Below are 14,375 nucleotides of genomic sequence, written 5' to 3' on the forward strand. Positions count from 1 at the left end.
TTTTAAGAGAATTAACTAGACAGTCATACTGAATCTTAATAAAAGTATATCAAAGATTTATATCTTTGTTTATCGATTCAATACTTACTCAAGCAAATAGAAGTCTGCGAGTCTAATTGAATACAAGAGAAATCTCTTGAACAATACCAAAGACTAATGTTCAAGTATCAATCAATTTCAATCAACAACCAAAATTTGGATTTTTTATTGATTGATTCAAACGCACAAACTGTGATATTTAAATTATATAACAAAATATAATGTGGAAAAGAAATAACACAGACACCAGAAATTTTGTTAACGAGGAAACCGCAAATGCATAAAAACCCCGGGACCTAGTCCAGATTGAACACACACTGTATTAATCCGATACAGACACTAGCTTACTACAAACTAACTTCGGTCTGGACGGTAGTTGAACCCCAATCAATCTCACACTGATCCAATGTACAGTTGCGCACCTACGTCTCTTATTCCAGCAGGATATTACGCACTTGATTCCCTTAGATGATCTCACCCACAACTAAGGGTTGCTACGACCCAAAGTCGAAGACTTTAATAAACAAATATGTATCAAACAGAAAATTCTACGGTAATAGATAAATATGTCTCCCACGGAAATACCTACGAGTTTTTGATAAATTCCGTCTTTTGATAAATTAAGGTGAACAAGAACCAATTGATAAACCAGACTTATATTCCCGAAGAACAGATCAGTATTATCAATCACCTCACAATAATCTAAATCGTATAATGGCGAAACTAGATATTGTGGAATCACAAACGATGAGACGAAGATGTTTGTGACTACTTTTATATCTTGCATATAGGAGAAATTAATCTCAAGTCAATCCTTACGACTGTACTTAGTACGATAGAAACAATAAGATCAGATCATACAACTACGAGAAAGTAGTATCGGTCTGGCTTCACAATCCTAATGAAGTCTTCAAGTCGTTAACCTACAGGGTCTCGGTAGAAACCCAAGGTTAAAGGATAATCGACTCTAGATAATACAACTAGTATCACACAGGAGGTGTGGGGATTAGGTTTCCCAGTTGCTAGAGTTCTCCCTTATATAGTCTTTAAAGTCAGGGTTTGCAATCAATGTTAGCTTAGTAACAAAGCATTCAATATTCACCGTTAGATGAAATCCTGATTAGATCCAAGCTAATATCTTTCAACCGTTAGATCAAAACTTAACTAGTTACACAGAAATGAAATACACGTTTGTCTAGGTTTGTGTAACCGTACCCAAACATGTGTACATCTAGTTAGTTCAAATGTAGTTAACCAAATGGTTAGCCATATGAGCACTTTCATATCAACCATATTCTTGTTTACCACAACTAGTTCAAATGACTCAAATGAACTAGTTAGAGAGTTTTTCAATTTCTTAGATCATTATAATAGACACAATTGAAACAAAAAATATTTGATTCACTCGAATCGATTCATGAACTGTATAGCTACGGTTTGCAAACTTGCATTCCTTAGTTTGTATAAGTTTAAGTTCACGAATAATCATTTTTAGAAAATAACCAACTTAAGTATGCAGATTGGTACGCGGACTTAAGTACCCGGAATAAGTTTGTAAATAATTCACAAACTCCAGCAGATTTTCTCGGGAAGAGAACCTCTGACAGTATGTGGACTTGGTACGCGGACTTGGTTCTCGGACTCTGTTCCGGTTTCCCTGAGCAACAAAGTACGCATACTTTGGTTCAAAGAATAAGGACTTATACATGTATGAGTTACCACACAATGCTTGTATACAACAATGGTTATATAATCTAAACTCTCATTTCAATCATTGAAACATTCTTAGAGGACGTTATATAGTAAATGTTCACAAACCATTTTTCCTAAAAGCCATTTTCAAGTGATTGAAACTTAACATGACTTTCGACACTAGTAAAGATGAACTTGGCCAAAGTGAAAGCTTACCAACACATATTTCGAGAAATAGATAAGAGAGGTAAACTCGGCTCGAAATAGCAAATGTGTATAATAAAAGTCTATATAACAAAACGACTTTTGTCTCAAGATAGGAGATAGAGTAGATAAACTTTTGAGTGATAGATAAGTTCAAGTTTCCGCATACATTTTAGTCGATGAAGTTTCACCGGTTCCTTGAGTAGTTCTTCGTCTTTGTATGATGATCGCCATGGAGTCTTGAGCTCAACTACACTTTCTATCCTAGTCCGAAACTTAGATCAAGACTTATAGTTTTGATCACTAACATTGACAAACATGCTTGAGATATCAACACATGCGAGTTCGACCTGATCCTCTTGGTTCTTCAACATTACGCATGCGAGCAGTGTTCTAACAATATGTACTAGCAGGAGAACATCCATGGAAATATCTCAAGTGAAATCCCCTCTGTCCAAAGATTAACAACATTTTTACTTTTACAATTTGACCTATTTTAAAGAAAAAATGAATATAAATAAATAAAAACATCACTTTTCATGAAACATGGGTAGTATTTGTTAAATATTCTTAACTACGTTGACTTGATTAGAAAACGATGTTTGCACTTTGAATAAGTGGACTGATGGTTCTACTTTTCTTAAGCTTTTTGACTTCATCGACTTGATTAAAAAATGGTGTTTGAATTTGAGCAAGTAGATTAATGGTTCTATTTCGTAAGTAATTTCATAAGGTTTTAAAAAAAAATCTTCTTCCAAGTGACAAATGATTGATCAAAGAAAATTATAATAATATGCCTGAGTATTAAAAACCGACTTATTAAAATGCTCACGTTTAACCAACTTTAACAAGATAGCCATCACATTCCTTCATGACCCACTTGATTAGTCATTTTTCGTTTACTTGGTCAAGTTTTGAAAATTTAATTATAAACCTATCCTTATAAAACCCTAAAAGAAAACATCCTTTTTCTTCTCGTTCATTCCACCTCCCCCTTTCACTGTCTCACATTAGGACTTCATGTTTGAGATACGAGAATGAAAAAACTAGTTGCTTAATTTACCCTTTTGTTTCTCCGTTTCCTTTTTATTTTTCTTTCTATTTTTAGTTCATGATATTTGATTGGTAGAGCATTGCTTGGTTGAAACCACCAAGTAATGGAATGTCAAGTTTCGTTGTCATATATCAGTTCTAAAACTTGAGACTGCTTAATTAGATTGCTAGACTCAACTTCGTTATGTTAGACTAGGAAGTCTAGAAATGTTGAGACAAACTCTTGTTAATCTGAAGAACCTGAAGATGTATCGACATCAACGAACATATCATCCTTCTGTTCGGGGTTAGTAATACAAACTTGACTTGTTTCCATCTTTATCTATTTTGTTTCGAGTCATTTATATTGAAACATAACATACAAAGTTAATATATATATATGAATCTCTATTAATGATGTCTTGGTCATTTTAGTATGGCCAAAGTCTCAAGGAAGAATATGCAAGTTGTGTAACAACTTTGATATATTGGAATACGATGTATAACGTTTATATTTTGAATTTCGCATATGTGACATAACACTATCTTGTAATTCATTACTAGATCGTGTATTGAACTTTGGGTTAATTCCATGCTAGAAAAATGTGTTTAACTACATGAGTTTAAGGAAGTTTACTTACGAAACTTATTTCGTAGTTGAAAGGAATCCCAGAGATTGTTCTTTTGCTAGACTGATCCCTATTGGGGATCTCCAAAAAGTTCGATCCCTATCTTGGGGATCTCTTGCAGGACCAGTTGTATTTCCGATTTCTCTATATACTTTAGGTTTACAAATATTTCAGAATATGAGTTGTTATATAGTAAAGGTCGTTATAGTATTTGAACATGTGCTAAAATCTTATTTATTTATTGTTCAAAAATATTCCTTGATACTTGGTACGCGGACTGGGTTTGCGGACGCTGTTCCGGTTTTCCTGAGCAGCAAAGTACGCATACTTTGGTTCAAGGAATAAGGACTTATATATGTATGAGTTACCACACAATGCTTATATCCAACAATGGTTATAAAATCTAATCTCTCATTTCAATCTTTGAAACATTCTTGGAGGACGTTATATAGTTGTTGTTCACAAACCATTTTTCATCAAAGACATTTTCAAGTGATTGAAACTTAACATGACTTTCGTCACTAGTAAAGATGAACTTGGCCAAAGAGAAATCTTACCAACACATATTTCGAGAAATATATAAGCGAGATAAACTCAGCTCGAAATAGCAAATGTGTATAATCAAAGTCTATATAGCAAAACGACTTTTGTCTCAAGATAGGATATATGGTAGATAGAATTTTGAGTGATATATAAGTTCAAGTCTCCACATACCTTTTAGTCGATGAAGTTCCACCAGTTCCTTCAGTAGTTCTTCGTCTTTGTATGATGATCGCCATGGAGTCTTGAGCTCAGCTACACTTTCTTTCCCAGTCCGAGACTTAACTAATAGTATACTAGAAATCAAGACTTATAATTCTGATCACTAACATTGACAAACATGCTTGAGATAGCAACACATGCGAGTTCGACCTGATCTTCTTGGTTCTTCAATATTACTCGAAATCTTCGTCACTTCCAAGTACTCCAATGATCCCAAAGGTTGTAAGTTTAGTATCACCGTTGTTGAAAATTCGTAGTCATAACAATGAGAAAACAAGAATTCTCAATCATTGTTATACAATGTCATAGTATTATTATGCAGCATTAAAGTTCCATTTATCACAACTTCGACAACAATATTATAGTGATATGTATCACTCCCCTTAGTCAATATTCCATCTCACATGGAAACCACTCCCCTTACATAATGATCCGAAAGCCATATGTATTTGTAGTGTGCACTACACATTAATTCTCCCTATTTTTGTCAATAAAATTGGCAAAGGTATGAAAACTAGTGAGATCCTAATGAAATTTCCATAGAGACATTTCGTGACCAAAAGCAAGCACATATCAACTTTTTAGATGCCATCATATAGCCGAATCTAAATGCATTCATCAAGGAGTTTATAAACATACAAGGTAACCCTTATAATATTTTACAACCGCAATCCCCACAAAGATTTGACAATTAAGCACAAGTTCAATTGAGAACTCTCCCCCATAAAATGTCATTCCCGAAAGAACAACAAGAGCGACCTTACTTTTACAAGAAAAGAAGGATTTCTTTGGACATAACAAATCACATATGAATATGAATTTGAATCCAAAAATACTCAATTAAATTAACCACAAGAAACCCATGATTAATTCAATCGGAATACACAACAAAATTACCACAAGAGTGTGATCAATTCAATTGGTCATTCTCGACATAAGAGAACTTACGGAGCCGCACAGTATGATGTGATTTTTAATTGTTGTTGTAGTAAATAAGATTTGAACTCTAAGAGTTGTGAAGATTAAATTTAAAGATTTTAATGAAGATAATAAACAAAGACGAGAGTTACTGGGACTAGGATTTCACCGAATTCATATCATAAGGCTCAATTATTCATTCTTCAACAATTATCGCTGAATAAAAATAACATGGACTCTTATTTTTGCCAAGGTAGATTCTCAAAATATTAGTTATAAATCGTAAGCATGGGACATCAAGCATTTAAGCAAGCATGACCCATCAAATAAAATGATAACTAATTAATCAAAATCATAATTCTATTTGAATGAGTGAGAAAGTCATATAGAGAATAAAATAAATTCACCCATGTATAAAATTTGGATTCATCCGTCAACCTAGTGAAGGGGTTTAACTCCTAATGTTGTATACACACTCAAAATTCATTTTTATTGCTTACAAGAGGTGAAGAGATAAGAAAACTGAGTTTCGCAGCGCTGTAAAGCCGTTACAAAACTGTTATAATGAATATTACAGAAAAATATTGTTCTTTATTGTCGCAGAAAACTGTCGTTCTTGGTAGAAACAGTGACAGTTTTAAACGACAGACTACAAGCGTAGTCTGTTCTTCTTCTTTTTCTTCTTTTCTGCAGCAGCAGAAAAATATGCTCTGCAACCCTCTGTTCTTCTCCCCAGTCACTCGATAACCTTTCTCTGATCCCCCAGCACACTATTTATACTCAACAGGTCGCCAAAATCCTTGAAATAACTCCATATATTCTTTAATTACTTCGCTGCATGTTAAGAGATTTTCTTTCCATTCATTTCTTTCTCACGCGTCCGCAGTTAGTATATTCTCACTTTTTAACTTAGTCACGCTCCAAATGGTAACTTGAGTCTTCCAACACGAGCAGTAAATGCCCAAACTTGTGCCAACTTCCCAAAAATATCTCGATCGAATATTCTTTCCCTGTTTTGTTCCAAGCGAATAATCATCTCACAATTATCAAACCTGAAGCAATTACCACCTTATGTTCACTGTGACAGCTCGATATCAAACAAATACGGCAAGAAAATCTCACCAAATCTGATCCGGTTATTGGAGAATATCCTACCATACAACGTACTCCCCTTTTTCTGCGAATCTGAGTATCCAGCCCATTCTATTCGAAACCATCGACCATACCATTCCTTTTTGGTCCAAACAGGCCCAAAGCAACCAAAACCAGTGGTCGAGTCTCACTGAAACTTGTCAAAATTACTAACAGAGTTTCCGCAGGAAGAAAACTCGAGAACCTGTTAAAGCATTAAATCCACCATTCTGGCCAATTCTGGTCCAAAATACGACCATTACCAGCTCTGTTAATTCAAAAGAAACAAACCAAATGAGTTTAGGCCCTTGAATCTCCCTAGAACATGATTAAAATTCGAACCCTAATTCTGCCAGTTCAAGAACCAGTTTCCCGCCACTTTTCCTTTCAATCTGTTTGCTTCAAATCACCATTCTAGACAATGTTGATCCAATCTATCGATCATACCAGGCCTGTTTAGTCTTAAGGAAGATGCCTATTCAATTTCAGCGCTTTAGTCTCGGTGTAACCACTTCAATTATCAAACCCTAAATCTGCAACCATTTTCCCGCCAAAATTCAAAATTCAAACGAAGAAGATGACTGCCCCTTATCCAAATCCAGCATCCCTTTAGCAGTTTGGGGTACATTTAGCAATTCTTGGAGTGCGAATAGCAATTTGTGGGGTATAAAGAGTATTTTTGGGCTGTAAATAGTGAAAAACTCTTGGGTTCCTTTAACAACTCTTTTGGGACATTTCCTGGGTTGCTCTTATCCAAAGTTGGGGTGCCTTTAGTACTTTTCTGAGGTCCAAAAACCACTTTTCGTGATGATTTCTCAATAAGAACTTATTTCCTTGAAAACACTTAAAACAAGTTTATTAGCAATAAAATGAGGCCTAGCTAATGTAGTTATGGGTGAAAATGTGTCACACTTGCGTTCTCATCACAGTATATACATAAAATATGGACCAGGGAAGATATATACTGCGGAATAGACAAGGATTCATTCTATTTCTCATCATTATTTGCACAATGACATACAATAGACATAATCCTCCTAAATAAAAGTTCATCATATCTTCCATCTGTATTGTTCTTAGTACGAATTTAGATTAAACAAGATCGAATTTAAATGGAATTAGATCAAAAAGCGGGTAACTCCGCCGTAGCAGCCAAGAACATCTCAATAATTCATTGCTATATGAAAATCCGTTTTCCTACAGCTTAAATGTAACAATTCAAGGAAAGAGAAAGCCTAAGCTAAACACTCAATCAGGTATCGACAAGTGGCACACTAACGATGGTCCTCTACCAGCCACTCGTTCTCAACCGACAAGAAGACGTGTACACCCACAGTAAGGGCTAAGGGCATCCCTCAGAGTAAAGGTAACCAGCATATGGAAATGCATACGACAATGCCCCCTCCATCAGATAATCCTTGTCCTCAAGGATTGAATTTAGGAAAATGGTGGCCAATATGAGCTACATCTTCTCATTTAGCATCCTCCACAGAAGCATTAGTCCACCTGATGAGTAATTGAGGAACAAAAAGACCATTTCTAAAAATAGTTCTAGTGTCCAGAACAGCTGCAGGAATGACCAAGATGGAGCCATCAGAATCCAGCACAGGTAGAGAAGGAGAAGGGTTGTGGATGGTACCAATGTGTTTCTTTATCTGGGATACATTGAAGACTGGATGAATCCTGGCCTATGCTGGTAATTGAAGTTTGTAAGCAGCTGCACTAATCTTCTGGATAATAGGGAAAGGGCCATAGTATTTTGCTTCTAGTTTGAGATTTTTTCTCAAAGCCACAGAAGCATGTCTATAAGGTTGCAACTTGAGATAAACTTTGTCACCCACTTCAAACACCCAATCAGTTCTGGTCTTGTCATCAAAGAACTTCATCCTCTCTTATGATTTATATAAGGTTTCCTTCAAAAGATTAATGACATCAACTCTCTGTTTCATATAACCATCAACAGCAGCAACAGATGTGGTGGCAGAAGAAAGAAAAGCTAAGTGTGGAGGCAAATATCCATAGAGTGCCTGGAAGGGACTCATCTTCAAACTAGTGTGGTAGTTAGTATTGTACCACCACTCAGCCAAGGGAAGCCACAAATGCCATTTCTTTTTTTGATGACTACACATACATCTCAAGTTGCTTTCAAGACAAGAATTTACCCTTTCAGTTTGGCCATCAATCGGTGGATGGTATGATGTGCTTAAATTCAGTTGAGTACCCAAAGCCTTAAATAAGTATTGCAAAAAGTGACTTGTGAAGATTTTATCTCTGTCAGAAACTATGGAAGCAGGTTGCCCATGAAGCTTGAACACATTAGAGAGAAATTCTCTAGAAACAGAGGCAACTGTGTAAGGATGGTGCAATCCAATAAAGTGGATGTACTTAATAAGTCTGTCTACCATAACCAAAATGGCTGAATTTCTTTCACTCATTGGAAATCCTTCAATAAAGTCCATTGAGACGTGTTGCCATGCATGGTCTGGAATGGGTAATGGTTGAAGTAAGCCAGCAGGAAAAGTATTATCTCCTTTGTGCCTTTGGAAAACATCACAAGTGTAGACAAATAGTAGAATATACTTCTTCATTGCAGGCCAGAAGAAGTAAGATTTTGCTCTAATATAAGTGGAATGCATTCCAGAATGTCCCCCTACTGCTGAAGAGCGGATGGATTCCAAAAAATTTGTTCTAGTAGAGGCTGAACTGCCAATGTAGAGTCTTCCCTTGTATCTTAATATGCCATTTAAGTAGGTGTACTTAAGATGAGAGTTGGGAGTGATAGTAAGCTGAGAAATTAAATTCTGAACTGTGGAGTCATCATCATAATTGTCAATAATGTCTTGAGTCCAAGCTATATTTGAAAGAGAGGTAGAGTGACAGGAAGCACTTGCATGAGGTCTTCTAGAAAGAGCATCTGCTACCTTATTATCAGAGCCCTTCTTGTACACAATTTCATAATCATAACCCAAGAGCTTCATAAGCCGTTTTTGTTGCAAAACAGTGGAAATCCTTTGTTCCAAAAAATAGTGAATGCTTTGATGATCTGTCTTTATAATGAATTTGGTACCTTGTAAGTAATGCTTCTATCTAGTAACATCTTGAACAATGGATAAAAACTCTTTCTCATAAGTAGACATAGCAGCAGCTCTTGGTCCCAATGGTTTGCTATAAAAAGCAATTGTTATGTTGTCTTGCATGAGGACAACACCAATTCCCACATCACAAGCATTTGTTTCTAACAAAAATTGCTATGTAAAGTCAGGCAATGCAAGCACAGGTGTAGTTGTCATGGCATTCTTGAGCTGAATAAAAGCAGCAGTAGAAGCAATATACCAATGAAAATAATCCTTTTTAAGTAAATCAGTCAATGGTCTACAAAGAAGTCCATAATCCTTAACAAACTTCCTGTAATAACCAGTGAGACCCAAAAATCCTCTTAAATCTTTAGTTGTGGGTATAGGAAAATCCACCGTTGCTGAGATTTTTGCAGGATCAACTTTAACCCCATTGGCAGTGACAATGTGTCCCAAATATTCCAGTTCAGACTGCCCAAAACAACACTTTGAGAAGTTTGCAAACAACTGATTCTCTATGAGGATTTGTAAGGTAGTTTGCAAATGCAGAATATGATCCTCCATGGAAGGACTGTAGATAAGTATGGCATCGAAGAAGACCGGAATAAACTTTCTAAGATGAGGTTGAAATATCTTATTCATGAGTGCTTGAAATGTGGCAGGAGCATTTATAAGGCCAAATGACATCACCTTGAACTCAAAATGACCATGATGGGTTCTGAAAGCAGTTTTGTGTATATCAGAAGGGTACACTATTATCTGGTGATAACCAGACTTCAGATCAATTTTGGTGAGGAATTTGGAGCCATGTAATTCATCTAAGAGTTCATCATTACTGGAATTGGAAATTTGTATTTTATAGTAATGTTGTTCAGCTTCCTATAATCTACACAAAATCTCCAAGATTTGTCTTTCTTCTTAACAAGTAGAATTGGAAAGGGAAATGGGTTGTTACTAGGTTGAATAATTCCAGAAAGTAGCATGTCTTAAACCAGTTGCTCCACCACAGAATTTTTAATGTAGGGAAATTTATAGGGTCTCAAGTTGACAAGCACTGAATTGGGTTGTAAAGGAATTTTATGGTCCAAATATCTGTGTGGTGGAAAGGATTTTGGCTCAGAGAAGGCATCATGAAACTGATCAATCACACATGAAATTTATGGAGGTGGTTGAGATGGACCAGAGGTAGTAGAAATAGAGAATAGCTGACCATTCACTCCATGAGAGTGTTTTTGAAAGAAATTTTTTACTGCAGAACCACTCATTATGTGTAAGGATGGTTTTGTTGTTGTCCCTTGCAATATGATCTTCTTACCCTTATGTTTGAAGGTAATGCAAAGCTTGGCAATGTTGAATAAGACATCTCCCAAATTCCTCAGCCAATCAGCACCCAATACAATGTCACAGCCCCCTAAGGGTAGAAGTGTTAAATCTCCACAAAACTTGTGTCCATGCATGGACCACTCCTATTTAGAACAAATACCAGAGCTTACAGTTTTATACCCATTGGCCACAGTGAATAGGAGACTAGCAGTTTGTTCAATGGAACATTGTAAGCTTTTGGATACTCTAGAGTCAATGAAGCTATGTGTGCTGCCTGTATCAATCAAAATAGAAATGCTCTTCTTCTTGACAAAACCAGGAATCCTGATAGTATCAGCTGAGTTGGTGCCTGTTAGTGCATTTAGTGATATTTCCATGTTACTCTCCACTATGGGCTCCTCATCAGTCTCATGTTCTGTGTCTAGTCCAGAATCAGATATCTCCTCAGCTTCCTCTCCAATTAACACACATAAGTATTGTTTTTACAGATATGAACCCTTCTGTATGTTTCATCACAATTGAAACATAGACCTTGTGCCTTTCTTGCTTGCACCTGCTCAGGAGTGAGTTTTTTGAAAGGTAATGGTGGACAGGGTTTAGGTATGGATTGTGTAGTAGATAAAGTAGGAGGTATATAAGCAGTTTTAGGAGTAAATGTGGGTGGTGGGAAGGTTCTTGAAGTATTGTAAGATGGAGAAAAATTTCTTGTATAGGGTTTAGGATTTTTATGTTGTAGGAGTAGTGTTTGCTCTTGCATTCTTGCAAGAGAAAAAGCATTCATTAGTGTTTTAGGCTCAAACATTAAAATTGAATTTCTAAGTTCCTGTTTCAAGCCACCAGTAAAACTAGCAACGAAATAATATTCATGGAAATCCTTATGAACACTTAGCAGCAACCTTGTAATACTCAAATTCCTTAAAATATGCTTCAACGGTGGTAACCTGAACTAATTTATTAAAGATGCCAACTATATTATCATGAGCAGGATTTTCAAAACGAGAGCAAATATTCTCAGATAAATCTGGCCAGGAGATGTGAAGTTTATTCAATCGGAAATTCTCAAACCATTTACCTGTTTTACCATCAAGGTGTATTGCTGTCATTCCATCCTTGTGAAATTCTGGTACCTCTTGCATTTGGAAATAATATTCACATTTATGAATCCAACTATTGGAGTAGTCACCATCAAAACGTGGAAAATCCAGTCTCGGTGGACGGTGGTGAGAATCACGGCAACCAGTGTAAGATTGAACACGATGTCCACCTCCAGCATTAGTAAAACCAGTCTGATTACCCAGAGATCCACTATTTTCACCTTGTTCAAAATTATTGTTTGAGTGAAGATTTACTATCTCAGATTGAATTGCTTTTTGTCAAAATTCCTTTTTTCGAAATCCTCTTTGGTCAGCATCGACTCAAGTTGAAGTTGAATCTTGTCGATCTGAGCTTGCTGTCTATTAGATGCATCAGTAAGTTCTTTACAAGTCTGAACAACCATGGTGAGAAAAAAAAATTGGTGATAGAAAGAACGGCTCTGAATACCAATTGTATTGTTCTTAGTACGAATTTAGATTAAACAAGATCGAATGTAAATGGAATTAGATCAAAAAACGGGTAACTCTGCCATAACAGCCGCGAACATCTTAATAATTCATTTCTATCTAAAATCCGTTTTCTTACAGCTTAAATGCAACAACTCAAGGAAAGAGAAAGCCTAAGCTAAACACTCAATCAGGTATCGACAAGTGGCACACTAACGTTGTTCCTCTATCAGCCACTCGTTCTCAACCGAAAAGAAGACGTCTACACCCACAGTAATGGATAAGGGAAGCTCTTCAGAGTAAAGTTAACCAGCATATGGAAATGCATATGACACCATCAATATTTTCATAATGACATAGTAGGCTTAAAACTTTTGTAATGTCAAAATCTCATTCATTCTTTTATCAATACATGCATATCGACATATGAAGACTTAACTTTTGACAAAGTATGGGACAATCATAGTTCACGGACGCAAACACACATATCCCATAACAAGTTTGAAGTTTATAAAACTATAAAGATTAGTACTGCAAAAATCATCTTCCAAACAATTTTTTTAGAATTTAATCAAATAAATCTAAAAACAATAAAGATGAAAACGTTTGGACATAGCTATGTGTAATCACAATAATGGCAATTCCAAACTCTAGTTATTCTTCCTAAAAACACAAGAATAAAATTCTCATAAGAAGATTTACTATACAAAATAAAGTCAACAAGCTAAAGTGGACTCTTATGCCGAAGGAGAACACGAACTAGATAGACGATTCAGGATCCTCACTTTCCTTGAGGTCTTTGAGCTTGTGATTGACAGCATCAACTGCTTCTTCAGAGAAGATTTCCTCATTGAGAAGTTCTTTAACATGTGTCTTCATGAGAAAAAGGTCATAGTTAACCTTTTTCAACTCAGTTCTAACCACATCAAGACACTTCATTGTATCAACAAGTTGTTATTTTGCATCCTCAAAGTTTTTAAGAAAGTCAAGAACCACTTCAGTTGAAATCTCTTCAACCTCCTCAATATCCGAGTAGGAATCAGGAGATTGAGGAAAAGATCCTTCAAATTCAACAAACGTTCCCTTCTTTTCATTGAATACGAAATATACCGCATTATCAACGAAGTCTTCAGGTAAATCCCAAGAACAAGAGGAAGAATCCATTGATAATAGGAAGCCTAGAGTGAGATAATTCAACTCAATAGGAAAGGTATATAGACAAGTTCGGAAGACTTATGGTTTACAAGGTCAGTTTGTGTGAGAATCCCGAAACCGTACGTGTACCCGTAAGAAGAGGGTCCACAAAACCTTAATCTAAAGGTCTATTTGTGAATATGGTAAACACAACACTTTGATTCTTTAAAAAGAATCCATGCATCTTAGCACTTCGAAAACTAAGTTTGAAGCCATATAGCAAACAAAAAGAAAAAAAACCAAAAAAAAAGAAAGAAAAAACTTCATGTAAAAGTGTTAACTGACAATCCATCTAAGAACGATAAGAAATTAGCTAGATAATCAGAGACACTTTGCTAATAAGTATACCTGACCAATTCTCACTCAACCAGGATTTTCGCAAGTGAGATTTCAACCTTGTGATTAATTAACACAAATATGAGCCTTTAGCTCATTAAATGAATATTGTTTTCGGTTATCCTTATTCCCTCGAGAGTTTGGAGAAAAACCATTATGATGTGAATAGTTGTCATAAAATTTACTGTTATCAAGACATGACTCATAGTATCGACTCTTACCTGAAGAATTTTGGCTAGAGGAGGTTGACAACCATTTGATGATCTCTTTATAACCTTCAATTAATTCATTAAGGTTATTTCATATATCATCATCTTTGCTCCTTTATCCTGGGATTTTGTTCACATCAAAGATAATGTTATCTTCAGAGGAATCGACTTGATCTTTCCTTAGACGATTTTTGTTAAGACATATGTTCTCCTTTTGAGCATTGGAGGAACTCAATGAACTGACTCTCCTGGTAGCATACACAGGGTAAATACTAAAACCAATTGGTTTAG

At 35.7% G+C, this 14,375-nt stretch overlaps 1 protein-coding gene across 1 annotated transcript; it reads right to left on the bottom strand.

The window, feature by feature from the left end:
* Positions 1-9,655: 9,655 nt before the first annotated feature.
* On the bottom strand, positions 9,656-10,168 carry LOC113315430 (uncharacterized mitochondrial protein AtMg00860-like). The gene has a single exon (XM_026563705.1). It carries the CDS (start codon positions 10,166-10,168, stop codon positions 9,656-9,658), a length of 513 nt encoding a protein of 170 aa, XP_026419490.1.
* Between the last annotated feature and the right edge of the window lie 4,207 nt (positions 10,169-14,375).

Source organism: Papaver somniferum, chromosome 10 (assembly GCF_003573695.1).
Source record: "Papaver somniferum cultivar HN1 chromosome 10, ASM357369v1, whole genome shotgun sequence".
Taxonomy (NCBI): Eukaryota; Viridiplantae; Streptophyta; class Magnoliopsida; order Ranunculales; family Papaveraceae; genus Papaver; species Papaver somniferum.